The sequence below is a fragment of the Athene cunicularia genome (genome assembly GCF_003259725.1).
Source record: "Athene cunicularia isolate RWA chromosome 10 unlocalized genomic scaffold, athCun1 chr10_part1, whole genome shotgun sequence".
Lineage (NCBI taxonomy): Eukaryota > Metazoa > Chordata > Aves > Strigiformes > Strigidae > Athene > Athene cunicularia.
Window position 1 is genome coordinate 18,050,700 of NW_020799112.1, and position 12,317 is coordinate 18,063,016.

At 38.9% G+C, this 12,317-nt stretch overlaps 1 protein-coding gene across 1 annotated transcript in view; it reads left to right on the forward strand.

Annotated features, from left to right (window-relative positions):
• Window positions 1–11,512: 11,512 nt before the first annotated feature.
• The window catches only part of BNC1 (basonuclin 1), a 19,091-nt gene continuing 18,286 nt past the window's right edge, over window positions 11,513–12,317 (forward strand). Inside the window, exon 1 of the mRNA XM_026856176.1 lies at window positions 11,513–11,658. Coding sequence (XP_026711977.1) covers window positions 11,650–11,658 — 9 coding nt within the window. The 5' untranslated portion in view covers window positions 11,513–11,649. The remainder of the gene's footprint in view (window positions 11,659–12,317) is intronic.

The following is a 12,317-nucleotide window of genomic DNA, read 5'->3' on the forward strand; positions in this document are numbered from 1 at the left end:
ACTCGCTTGCTAAAATGGAGGTCAGGAGAAAGTGCTATTATTGGGAAGAGGATGAAGCCACAGAACTGAGTGAATGACAGGCTGGCTCTGTCACAGGTTTATTATATAACTTTGGGTAAATCACAAATTTACTGGTTTGTAAAAGGGAGATAATGCTAAGATTACAGTAAGGGTTGTGATGTTTTATTGGTGTTTTTTTTTAATAAAATGTGCAGAAATTACTTGAAAAGAATGGCCTCGGAGGTATATGGAATTTATTACAGATCTGGTATAAATTGCATTTCTTGGAACTAAACTGATTTATACCAATGAGGATTTGAATACATTCAGAGTACAAAAAGGCATTTCCGTCTTAGTAGTCCTTCTTTACTATAGAGAAAATTTAGGATCATAGCAAGTATTTAATTTCTATTTAAGATTGCAATAGATTTTTAATAAAGATTGAGCCGACAGTATCACGGCCTCATTTTAGCATGATGGTTTCAAAAGAAGATAGCACTAAATGCTTATGTTGAGTTTAGTGTTTCTTCCCTACTCAGAATTTTGTCTAATCAGCGTAGAGGTTTAGTGCTCCTTTACTAGAGAGTCAGAGAGGCTGGATGCCAGCTGCATCTCCTGCTTGTAGAAGACACAGTTCAAAAAGAATATTCACTTAATAATCTGTTGGGCAAGCTGCGTATGGTAGAGCCATACCTGGGTGAAGAGTTTAATGCAGAAAAATTTATGACAAGCCAGAGGCTTTGGAACAAGGCATGTGGCCGGACTAATAAAAATGTCTCACAGTTACTGCTAGAGGGCTTGATCCTGCTTCCCTTGAAGCAAGCAACACGAGTCACATTGGCCGTGCAAAGGCAGGATAAAGTCCTTTAGCTTGTGGAGACCCTCAGCAGGAGGGGACACCTGTCCCAGCCGTTGAAAAAAGGCATCAAAAGTAATCCTGAACTCCCATTAACCCCATGCTGCTCCAGTATAGTCTGTTGCAGTATAGTCGCCTTTACATCCTATAGGGCAATGACCATTCAACTCTTCTCTATAGGAGCCTCAGGCTCCTTCTTACCACCACTGTATGGTTTATTTTAACATTAGGACAACATAAAAGAGAAAAGGAGGTTTGTGAAAAGTCACACAAACCATGTGTGTGTTTAGTATTCCTGAAGGCTCGTTACTTCCTTGTGGTAATCCTGCCAGGCCTCCTTCTTCAATCACTTCTGTGTCGGTCTGGCAGTCAGCTTCCTGCAGATATTATACCCCAAACCACTGCTCCATAAGAGACTTCTGTTTTACACCTGCCATCCTTTTTTTAATTGTATGATTTCGCACCTTGTTCTAGGCCTGGCACTCCTCCAAGCAATTCCCAAGCGTCCACTAAAAAGTGGTTGGTCTCGAAGCAGTTTTCTTCTTTTCCACTTTTCGTGCTATACATACTCCCCTATTATTTTAAAACCGGGGTATTAATGGAGGGAAAGCCCTGGTAACCAGTCCAGTGCTTCAGAGTTATTAATAGGGTAGCTCTGCTCTCACCCTAAAATAGGCTTGTGCTTGTTCAAGTGCATTTCAGGCAGCATGGATGCTAAAATTTAAGCGACTCAGTAGCCAACACAACACTTAATCATAGCAACTTTGTGTTTCTTGAATTGCTTCTACCTGTTGCAACATTCAAACGTTCCCACAAGTTATTTAGTTCCCAAAGTTGCTAGCTGTCTAAATAAGCATCTTAGCCACTTTACCCACGTCTAGTGTCCAGATCACCCAGATAGATACAGCTTGAGCTGACAAGGAGTTTAGTTCTCGTCTGAACACATTTAAACTAATAATTTCCAGTATAAAAGTCTGTTATTAATGCTGCCTAAAAAATACCAGGTAGCAGAGAGATTCTGTTTTTTCTGTATAAGCAGTCTCCTGTTGGAAAGCTCAGTGAGATGGGGATTGGCAAAAGGAGGAAAGGGGCTGGAAAGCCTGGGTGTCTGTAAGTGGAGAAGGTCTCTGTTCTGGAAGGCTACTCTGTGTCCTGGGTTCAGAGGAAGGCAAAGTGGTGAGGGGATGAGAGGAGGGGAACTGCGGAGACCGCCTGGGCAGAGGGGCAAGACAGCATCGGAAAATAAATGAGAGCTCCTGTCAGATGCTGATTCCTAAGCCAGCTATTCTTGGCAATGAATAAAGAGGTTAGAGCAAGGAAGAATTATATTTATTTATGTATGTGTGTATGTATATGGATGTATGTACTTTATTTGTAAAAGGTTGCTTTTATTTCCAGGTTTTCAATTATTTCAAAGGTTGCCTGTTTTAGAGGTGCCACAATAACTCAAAGCTTCACAGAGGCAAATCTATTATTGCTTATATCACAGGAATGCCCAGAGGCCTCTTGTAGGGAGAAAGCCCCATTATGTCAGATTTTATGGAAACATCATGTATATCATTGATTTGTAGTGGATTTTGAATCACCCTTAATAGTCTTAATATTTTTTTCCCATCAGTTAATTTCAGTTTTCAAGCTCTGAAAGGAGCTTTTACACAGCATTTGTAGGTTCTGGCAAAATGCTACAGATCACTGCAGCCACCTCTGCATACCATTTCTGTACACCACCATTGGCAAATACCAACAGCAGGCAATAAAACTTGGTCTAAGTGATTCTGAGAATGTATCACAGTGGTAGATCAAGCATTAACTGAAAAAAAAAAAAAAGTAGGAAAACCAGTATTTTTGTTTTGTTTTGTGAAGTAATCTTAGAATTGAAATGTCCCTTTGCTAACAAAGTATTTAGACATTCTGTGACCAAAAATGAGAGAGAGAGAGAGAGTAAGGTAATGAAAACACTGAAGGGTTGTTTGGAAAAATGCAATATAACATTCTCAGGAAAAAAATAAAACTGACAATACTTTACTAAGAACTGTAAAATCTGTCCTAGCTGCTGATAAACTGCTTTTTTGGGTAAGACAATGTAGCAGACAGCGGGCTGACACGGCAGTGTAAAGTAGTCCTGTTGAGCAGACAAATGGAAGGATAGTTGCTCACACCATTTTCATTCTCTGCAAATAATCTTTGGAAGCCACTGAGACTATTGATGTATTTTAAACAAGTACTTCTGTAAAGTTCTGGCTTTGCCCAGGAATGATAACTTTATTTATTACGTGAATGCAGCAACTTTTGAATTTGTTTGGTGTAATAAAATAGCATCTGCTAGACACAAATGTTGGAAGACATTTGGACAGTGGCTGCATAAAGTGATGGTTTGTGTTGTTTAGACTGGTGTTAGCCAGAATTCCAACATTTCTGTTAAAGCCACTCACATCATCGAGGTATACCCAAAGCTACCACCAACTAGCCAGGCAGCTTTCACTGCAAGTTTTTCACATATTATCCTTCTGCACTCCATTTCTAAAATCTTATCTCCCTTGTCCATAGCCAAAAGCTACTAACTTGGAACAAAGTTCAATCAAGACCCAAACATAATGAAGAAGGAGAAATCACAAAAGATGGAGTTAATGGCTGCAGCTACCGCTGTGGATCCTTTTGCCACAGGCTCTGAAAGTCTGGAAAATTAATCAAAGTTCAATCAAGGATGTATGATATTGCGGCTGCTGCAGCAGCAGTGTCTGGTGTCACCTGGGAGCTGTCCATTAAAAACAGCTCACTGCAAACCATCCTGCTATCGATGTGCTCTCCTGGTTGAAGGGGGTAGTCAGATGCTACTCCAGGACATTGCTATACCTTCGGCTTTCACTCCTGGGTAAACTTCAGAAGTTCAACATGTATTTTAGACATAAAAAGAACAGATGCATGTCTGGAGTAAGTTAATAAAAGATGTAGTTTTAAAGGATCTACTAAATGGAGAATGGGTGACCCATTCAGGGAAGTTTTCTTAGAATGTCACTGTAAAATAGCAACCGAAATTTCTTCCTCCCAATCAGTAAAGGGATGTAGATGGGAAAAGATAACTGAGAATAAAAATTCTGACTAAATCATGCAGTTATAAGCAAAGTCTTCAGCAGAGTGGGAGAGCTGGTAGATATGCCTCCATAATAAACATTGATTGTCCTAGTAGTAACAGTACTTTAAGCATAGTCGTTAAACTCAACCATTTGGTCAGAAATTTTTAGTTTATGATCTTGGAAAAAAAATCTTCCTCAGATAAACTGTACTAAATTTTTTTTCAGTAATTCTTCATTCAAAAATTCATTTAAAAATATAGGATGTTTGCTTTTTATTTCATTGCCTGGGAAAAAAAAAAAATTGTCCTGTAACCACTATGATGTTTATGATTCAAACTTGGCAACACTTGTAGGCAAGGAAAATTCATCTTTCATTTTATCAGTCTGCCACTGAGACATGTCCTAGTCATCTAATACCGTAACACTCCCATGAAACAAAGCAAAATTGCCACCACTGGTATTACTGCTATGTTACTCATCAGTTATTATTTGCCATACTTTAAACAGTTTCAAACCACTACCTGGTATTAAAGAACAACGACAGAAAAAAAAAAAACAAAACAAAACACCAAACAACCAAAAAACCAACCCAAAACCCAAACAAAAAAAAAGCACAACCAAAAGGAGGGAAAATGCTGGAGGCTGTGAAAATAAATGTGAAGCTCCATGCTGTAGGTGAAGTATCTCCTTATTGTAGGTCTTGGTCGTCTTTGGAAAAAAAACCCAGCAGCATTACTGTTTCAGGTATCATAGTGCCAACTCTCCTTTTCTTTAACCATGTGAATATGAGTGGCTACCAGTTTTATGGCAGGCATTTTATTCTGATTTCGACACACCTCTGGCCCGATGTCACACCCTTTGGCCTAGGGGCACAAACGTGGTTCCTGACTATTCCTCTTATGACAACACAAAGGCTGGAATTCTGTCTTAGCCCTTTCAATCAGATAGTGTAAACACATCTGTCTCCCCATTGTATTTCTGCCTGGTTCATCAGTATATCTCAACTGAAATTGCTGGTATTCTTTTGATAAACCATTAGTGTTAGGAAGGAGGTTGAATTTTTTTGTTAATTACTAAATCTCGGTGACAGACAGAATCTGCCTGTTAAAACTTGTATTGTAATTTGAGGATTAAATGCTGTACCTCTGAGAAACATCGGTATCAAAATTTATTTGCTATAAGAGACTTAACATTGTTAGGAGCTGCAGTTTGACAAAGTAGATTCCTTAATAACAGAGTTAGCAATTAAGTGTTTTAAACTCATCACAGGACTTGCAAGATGAGAGGGCGATCAGTAGAATTGTGCAGAAAGGGAAATGTGTAGCCAGTGCATCTCCCACCTTAATCCCTGAGAGCGAAAGACTTCAACTCAAGACTTCAACATTGTTTGGTTATTAGATAATACTTGAAAATTCCATTTCACTTGATAACACCTTTCTCATCTAGCCCAAAGGTTTGCAGGTTCATATTCTCTGCTAGCACTGTCGTGCAGGCCCACCCCAAACTAGACTGACCATGCAAAGAAAGATGGGCAGAGCTGCCAAGAACACTTGGGCACCTCGTCCTTGCTGCAGCATTCCCATCTCACTCTCCAGAGCGGTATCTCTAGTTGGGTAGGTATCTCATACATAGGACATTCATATATGACAAAACGATTCCGTTTCTTGCCATCCATTTAGATGGAAGCTGCATACTTCATTGTAGTTAAAAAAAACCCCAAAACTTCAGAAGGGTAGAGAACAGAACCTATGAGTATGCCAGTTTTCCTTTGCGCAGCCCAGGAGGGAGAGGTGGGGGGAGTGGGAGAAGGGAGCAAAAAAAGTCCTTTGGTGTCTGTTTAAAGATGTTACAGTTCAGGCAAGTCACTTTAAAAATGCTTATTTTGGATAGCAGTGTGTTGTGATTCACATTTTTGTAACAGATTTTCCAATCTTGATATTCACTGCATATTTATACAAAATGTGTCTATTTCTGTGGTTTTAAATAAATACATTTCTAGGGGTTAGACAACTTCAGAGTTAGTGCTTTTCTGGCCTATTTGCAAACGTAAGTTACAAATACAGATTTGGATTGTGAAGCCCTCTTCCTGAAGTTTGAATTTTGTGGAGGTTGATCTGTTTTACCAAACATTTTAAAGGTGATACTGTCACTATGTAAACTCCTTATAATATCTTTGCCTGTACTCTTTGGTTATACATATTGAAATCCAACTATAGAAAGCTACTAAGCGAGAAGGTGAAAGGTAATATATTTAGTGTAACATTATAAACTGGCAGAAAGACAGAGAACAAACAATAGGAACAACCAGTGAGTTTGAAATGGCTAATAGGTGCTCGAGACTCCACATTGGGTCAGATGGTGTTTATAAAAACACTGGGGAGGGTGGAGACAGTACAGAAGGAATGCTGCTCACAGAGAAGATACATGTTTTAGGCTCATTAAGACTCTGAATTGTAAGGCTCTATGAAAAGATCTAATAAACCTACCTAAAGAGCAGATAAAACTGTTGAAAAATGCAAAGTGGAGCGTGCTGGAAAGAAGTAAATTGGAGTCTTTGTAAATGCTGTCACATCCTGTAATGAAATTGTAAGCATTCAACAGAAAGGCCCAGTTATCACAAAACTGGGTGAAGCCAACAGTATGGCATATATGAACAATGGATTAACTCTGCTGCTTTCATTAGGAGAGAGAAAATGCTCTATTTATCTGTCATCAGGTATATGCTAAAAGTTGTGTGTGTCTCTTGCTCAGTGCAAATCATCATTAAAGGGAACAAACTGAAACATCAGTAATCAAAAGAGTGGAGTAGAGTAATATTTAAGGCATGTTAATGCTATCAAAAAGTCAAGTGGGGCAGTGTATCCCTTGTGGTGATCCTAAGACATCTCCAAAAAGATTTAAGCAAAGAATGAAAAATGAAAATTGAAGAATCAATATACACAATTATAGAAATCATTGGAAGCAGAGGAAGGCTTTGGTAGGGGAATCGTCAATAGAACCACTTCATTTAGTGGAGAGATTAATAAGATATGACATGAACAAATGTAGTGATTAGCACAAAGAAGTCAAACCATGTCCTTTGGTTTATTGTTTCACATTTTCAAGCAACGTGTTTTAAAATCAGTACATTAAAAAGCATTTTCTATGCAATGCATAATTAAGATATGTTGTATAAATATGGTACTGCTGATGCTGAGAAATTGGCCTTGAAAAGGATGTAACTTAAAAAAAACAAACTATACTAGGTGGTAAACTTTTATAGAATCTGATTTTTTAAATACATTGTGACATAAAGCAATAATTGATAAATGTTTAAAACAAACTTACTATTCAGGCAGGTCCTTTCATAGATATTAATTGCAGGGTTGCTTGATTCTAGTGACAGTTTCTGAGGAGAGGCACTGTTTCACAGGTATGATGTGGTGTTGATGATGTCCTTCTGGGTCTGCCATATATTAGCATTTTGTAGTGGCCAGCGCTCACTTCACTGCTATTTTGAGCTACAGAAGAAGAGCAGTGCAGTGAATCATTAGATGAAAATTAGTGCTGAAGCAGGGGCACAGATGCAGATAGTATTAAATAAACTTCCTGTATTCACTGGGTTCTCTTTGTCTCATTGCACTAAAAGTCAACATTTGAACTCTGGTCAAACTGTTAGTGGAAAAGTTTTGGACACATTATAGCTCAGTATTATCTGCTTGGGCCACCTTACAAAATCAGCCTACCTCGAAATACCGAACAAGAGGTATAGGTTTCTTGTTGCTTAGATGAGAACTGGAGTGCCCCTACCTGACCTTTGACGGAACTTAAGAAACTTTATCATGTACTTTATGGCTTTAGCTGACCTGTTTGTAGTTTGACTAGTGCTCAAAACCCATGCTGCAGCACATTAAGTTTAAAACTATTTTCATCTTTACGTGCAAAATTTTTGTTAACTTGCAAGCCCAATGATTTTTAAAATTTGTTTGAAACCCACATCTGTGTTTGTCTTGCCAACAGGACCTCAGTTTTCCTTGGTTTTGAGATCTATTTCCTCTTTCTGTTCTTACCTCCCCAAAATCTTGTGTCCCTTCAGTCCTGAACAGCAATTCCTACTCCTCTTGGCATTTCTCCCTGAAAGGTGACCCAGTGCCCATCTCTATGATCATGGGGTTGACCATTACTTCACATGTCTTCTGAGAGGCGAAATGTTTAATCCACACATCTCTTTAAGGCAGTGAGCAGAGCATTAAATTAGCGCTAAGATCTTTGCCAGAACTGATTTAAGTAAGAGGAACGTAGTGTATTATGTGTTTGGAATTTAGGCCAAGTGGGCAGGACATGGAGGTTAACGTTGTTTTGCAGCTAACTCTGGTGTGTGAAGCAGGCAACGTATGCTTGGGGAAGTTACATGCCTATTTGCCTCGAGAATGCAGCAGCAAAGACTAAACCTACTCCTAACATTTAGTTTGGTGCTCAATTAGTTTCTTGATATCCTTTTTAGATTTTTTTTTTCTTTTTGGACTCAAACACCAAAATTCAGATCATAATTGAAATTTTAAAATTGAGAGAAATTTTTTCCTGGAGATTGTATTGTGCTTTTGTAGTATCTCATACTGGCTCAATTATAGTGATTCCCGATGATTAATACTCATTTTTAAGCATCCTAGATAATCGGGTAAGAACAGCAGCTTTTTGTTTATAGTCAGTTCCCTGTGCTGGAGCTCTTCTCAAAACTATGAATACTCTTGTATTTGGTTAAGTAGTTTGAGCACTTCACAATCTGCCCAACATCTCCTTACATTTAGGCTGCTCTGAACACAGGCTGAGACATGGAGTAGAAGAAACAGGCTGGGGCAGGTGGGAGCAGAAAGCAGCTTTCCTTGGGCTGTGTTGTTACGCCGTGATTCTAGTTATTTACGTTATGACTTACTTGGAGTTCAGACCTGGGGACCCCTTTGCCCTCAGCCCTGTCCCTGAGAACACGCAAAGATGCCATGTTTTCTTTAAGGAACCTACAACTCAAATAGATTTAAAAAAAAAAAAAAAAGGCAAGGAAATATAAATCAGAATTTAAATAACTTGCCCAAGGTCAAATAGCAACCCAGTGGCAAAGCCCCCAGTGAAGCCCAGGACCTCTGGCTCAAGCGTGGTGCCATGCCCCAACGTCTGTTTCTTTCCATAAAAAGCTGGTTTTCCATTAGATTTTACTGCTGGAAGATGAGTTATGGGAGTTACCCTCTGATTTCCATTTTGATCGTTCTTCAAGACGTGTGTTGATAACTGTCCTGTACAAGCAAGCTTGAACTATGAATCAGCTGAAATTACTGAAAATACTGTTAATGTGCCAGTATTTCTTTAAAAGTTGACCTGTAGATATAAACTGTGCCTTGCACATGTCACGTTATGCTAGAGATCGTTGGATTTTGCTAAAAGATGCACAGATAGTAAAATGCTGGAAAATTGCTAATCAGTAATAGTGAATAGTTTAAAAAGAGCAGGGCATGAATATGTTCCCATAAAATATTCATTGAAAAAGCTCAAATAATGAAAATAATGCTTAAAAGAAAAGACTGTTAGTAGATAATTAATTAAGAAAAAAGTAAATCGGTCTTAAATTGTTTGCTATGGATAGTTAGCCCATTTAATAAGAATTATCATCTTCCAGGCAAATGGCAGATAACTAGTAAATAGGTTTTTCCTGGGAACTGGCTAGAGGGGAGAGCAGCTCTCCACACATCTAAGTTTTAGTCACTTATCATTTTGAAGTCAGTTCAGAGCTTCTGGCAGTTTATGTAATCTTAAGCCATTCTTCCCACTTTTGTTGCGGAATTCTCAATCAGGTGGAGTCCTTTTTAGTTACATCGCTGCTTATTTCATTAAGAAGGAAATACGATTTTAGTAACAAGGTGTGCCTTTGGCTTTGGGTTATCATCGTGAGAGAGCAGTTAGGTTTTGCCTTCATCACAGAACGTATGCTTTTAAAACACTGCTGTTAAGAATCACCTCAAATAGCATGACGTTGGCCATGACTTTTCAGGCACTTTTTTCCACATTTTACAGGACTGCTGGTAATCTCTGTGTAGCTGCCCCACGTGCCCAAGAGAGAAGAGCCCCAGAATGTTTCAAGGGGCAGAGGTGGCACTGGAGCCCCCATTTAGAGCTCTGCTGGGGAAGGACCAAGCCTCTGTCAGTGGATGACTTTCTTCACACTGCAGTGTCTTTTGGCAGAAGTACCTGGCAGACCATACTATGAAACTAAATCCCCCTCTTTGTTTTTCAGTGTTGTTCAATAGCTCAGTGGGAGAAATAAGGTATAGTGTGGAGAAACCTAGGGATTTAGGGAAAGCATATGCTTCATGTCATGCTCTGTGGGACCAGATTCTGGTATCCCATTGGCTTTATCCTGGCCTGGTTCCAGCTACTGCTGGGAAGTGAACATTAACTGTACTCCAGTATTTAGTAAAATGTAAATTAGGTTTTCTCTTTAAGCACTGTGTGTGTACCTAACAAATAGTAAATAGGATTAGACGACAACAAATTAACCAACAATAATAACACGTTAGCCATCTTCTCCCTTCAGCTATCTTATTTCCTGCTGTCTTTCCTATGGGATTACAGGTATTCATCTGGTCAAATACTGTCCTGGTATGTTCCTACAAGGATTCCCACTGAGTTCAATGTGACTTGCTCATGTCTATCTCTGAGTGTAGTACAGTGTATTCCCAGGTTAGGAGAGTGCCAAGAAATTAACTACAGGAGGCAAAAGTACAGTAAAGAGGAGGGGAGAAGTATTTTGTTCATGGTGTTTGGTTTGTTTTTTTTTTTTAAATAGGTGAGAAATGACTATGACAAAAATTCTGCTCTAACTCATGAATGCAACCCAACACCTGAGTAACTGAAACCAGATTTTGCCCCAATTACTGGAAAGTAATTCTTCTCCTGTCTTTATGACCTGTATTTCTCTTAATAGGAAGCTTCAACTTCATAAAAAGAAATAAAATTCAGCCCTAACTCAAAAGTAAGTTGATAGGGGGAAATGTTTTAACTTTAAAAAATACACACCCCGCTCGGTGAACCTTTGAGACCTGCAAATGTTTAAAAAGGAAAAAAAAAAAAAACCCACAGCAGCTGCAATTTGAAAAACAACACTCTGATGCTAAAAATAAGTAATTTTAATCATAAGTACCTCATAGCTTATTTGCAGATAGTTGTACACTCTGAGAAGAAAAAAAAAACCAACCCTGTAATAGGCCTTAGGTCAGCTGCATTGATTTAATGCATTACTTAGGCTGCCAGAGCAGAGGTAGAATCTCCTCGCACTGCATTAGGAGCGCCTCAAGCCTCCGTGACTCCTTTTGATCAAATCTCTGTGAAAGATGAGTGTCATGCCCTCTTCAAGCCAGCTGTGAGGGGACTGCCCTGCGACTGGAGGAGCACGCTGGAGCACACCACTCCGGGGCAGCGAGGTGAGAGCTGGCTGCAGAGGTGAGAGGCAGACACAACTTCGTACTGTAGGTCTGGAGAACACCAAGGGGGAGGATCTTATTTCACTCCCCTGTGCACAGCCTGAGCATACATCAGACCTTGAGGTGCTCAGAGTCAGACAAGAGTAAAGAGGCGTGTGATGGTTCTGCCTTAGTACTTGTACAGGCAGGAGTGTTTCCAGTACTTCTTTGTACAACTCACTGAGGGAATGGGAAACTGTTTTATAGCTCTGGAAACATAAGCACAGTAAGAATGTCTGAGGTAAGGAAAGTTCTTTGCAGTTCTGTATGAATGTGTATTTTCACTGTGCAACTTTTACTTGTGGTTATGGACTGTGGAGATATAAAAAAATTTTGCAATGGTGTTGTTTTGGGTAATGAACAATGGAGATGAGAGCTGTAGGGAGCTGTGCTCTCCATTTCTTAATTACAAAAAGATACTGTGGAAGTAGAAAACTAGTTTATGTAAAAAATCCTGTTTTTCTTTCTGCTGTGCACTGTAAACAACTGTATGACTTTTCTGTTCTACAGTAAGTAATGCAGAATTGCAGTCTGATTATAATAAGCAGAGCCATCACTTGTGTAATTGTTTTCCAATTGAAGTAGTAGCATGTAAATCATAAATACTTGACAATGTTTAATTGTACAAGTCCTCAATATACATTAATAGCAATAAAATCTGTGATTTGTGACTCAGATGTGTTCTGAGTCAAGTGCTTTAAGCAGATACATTATCATTATCATGACGTATAAATGCACTGGAGAGCAGACAACAATGTAATTTCACTACGAAGTTCTTTAGAAATTACCACTGAAGTGAAGTCTAATGTATGCCCTTTATATACAGTTTATTGTTGACTATTTAGCATCCAGCAAATAAGGCCAGTAATTTTTTTCTTAGGATCAATCTGTTTGTATTTG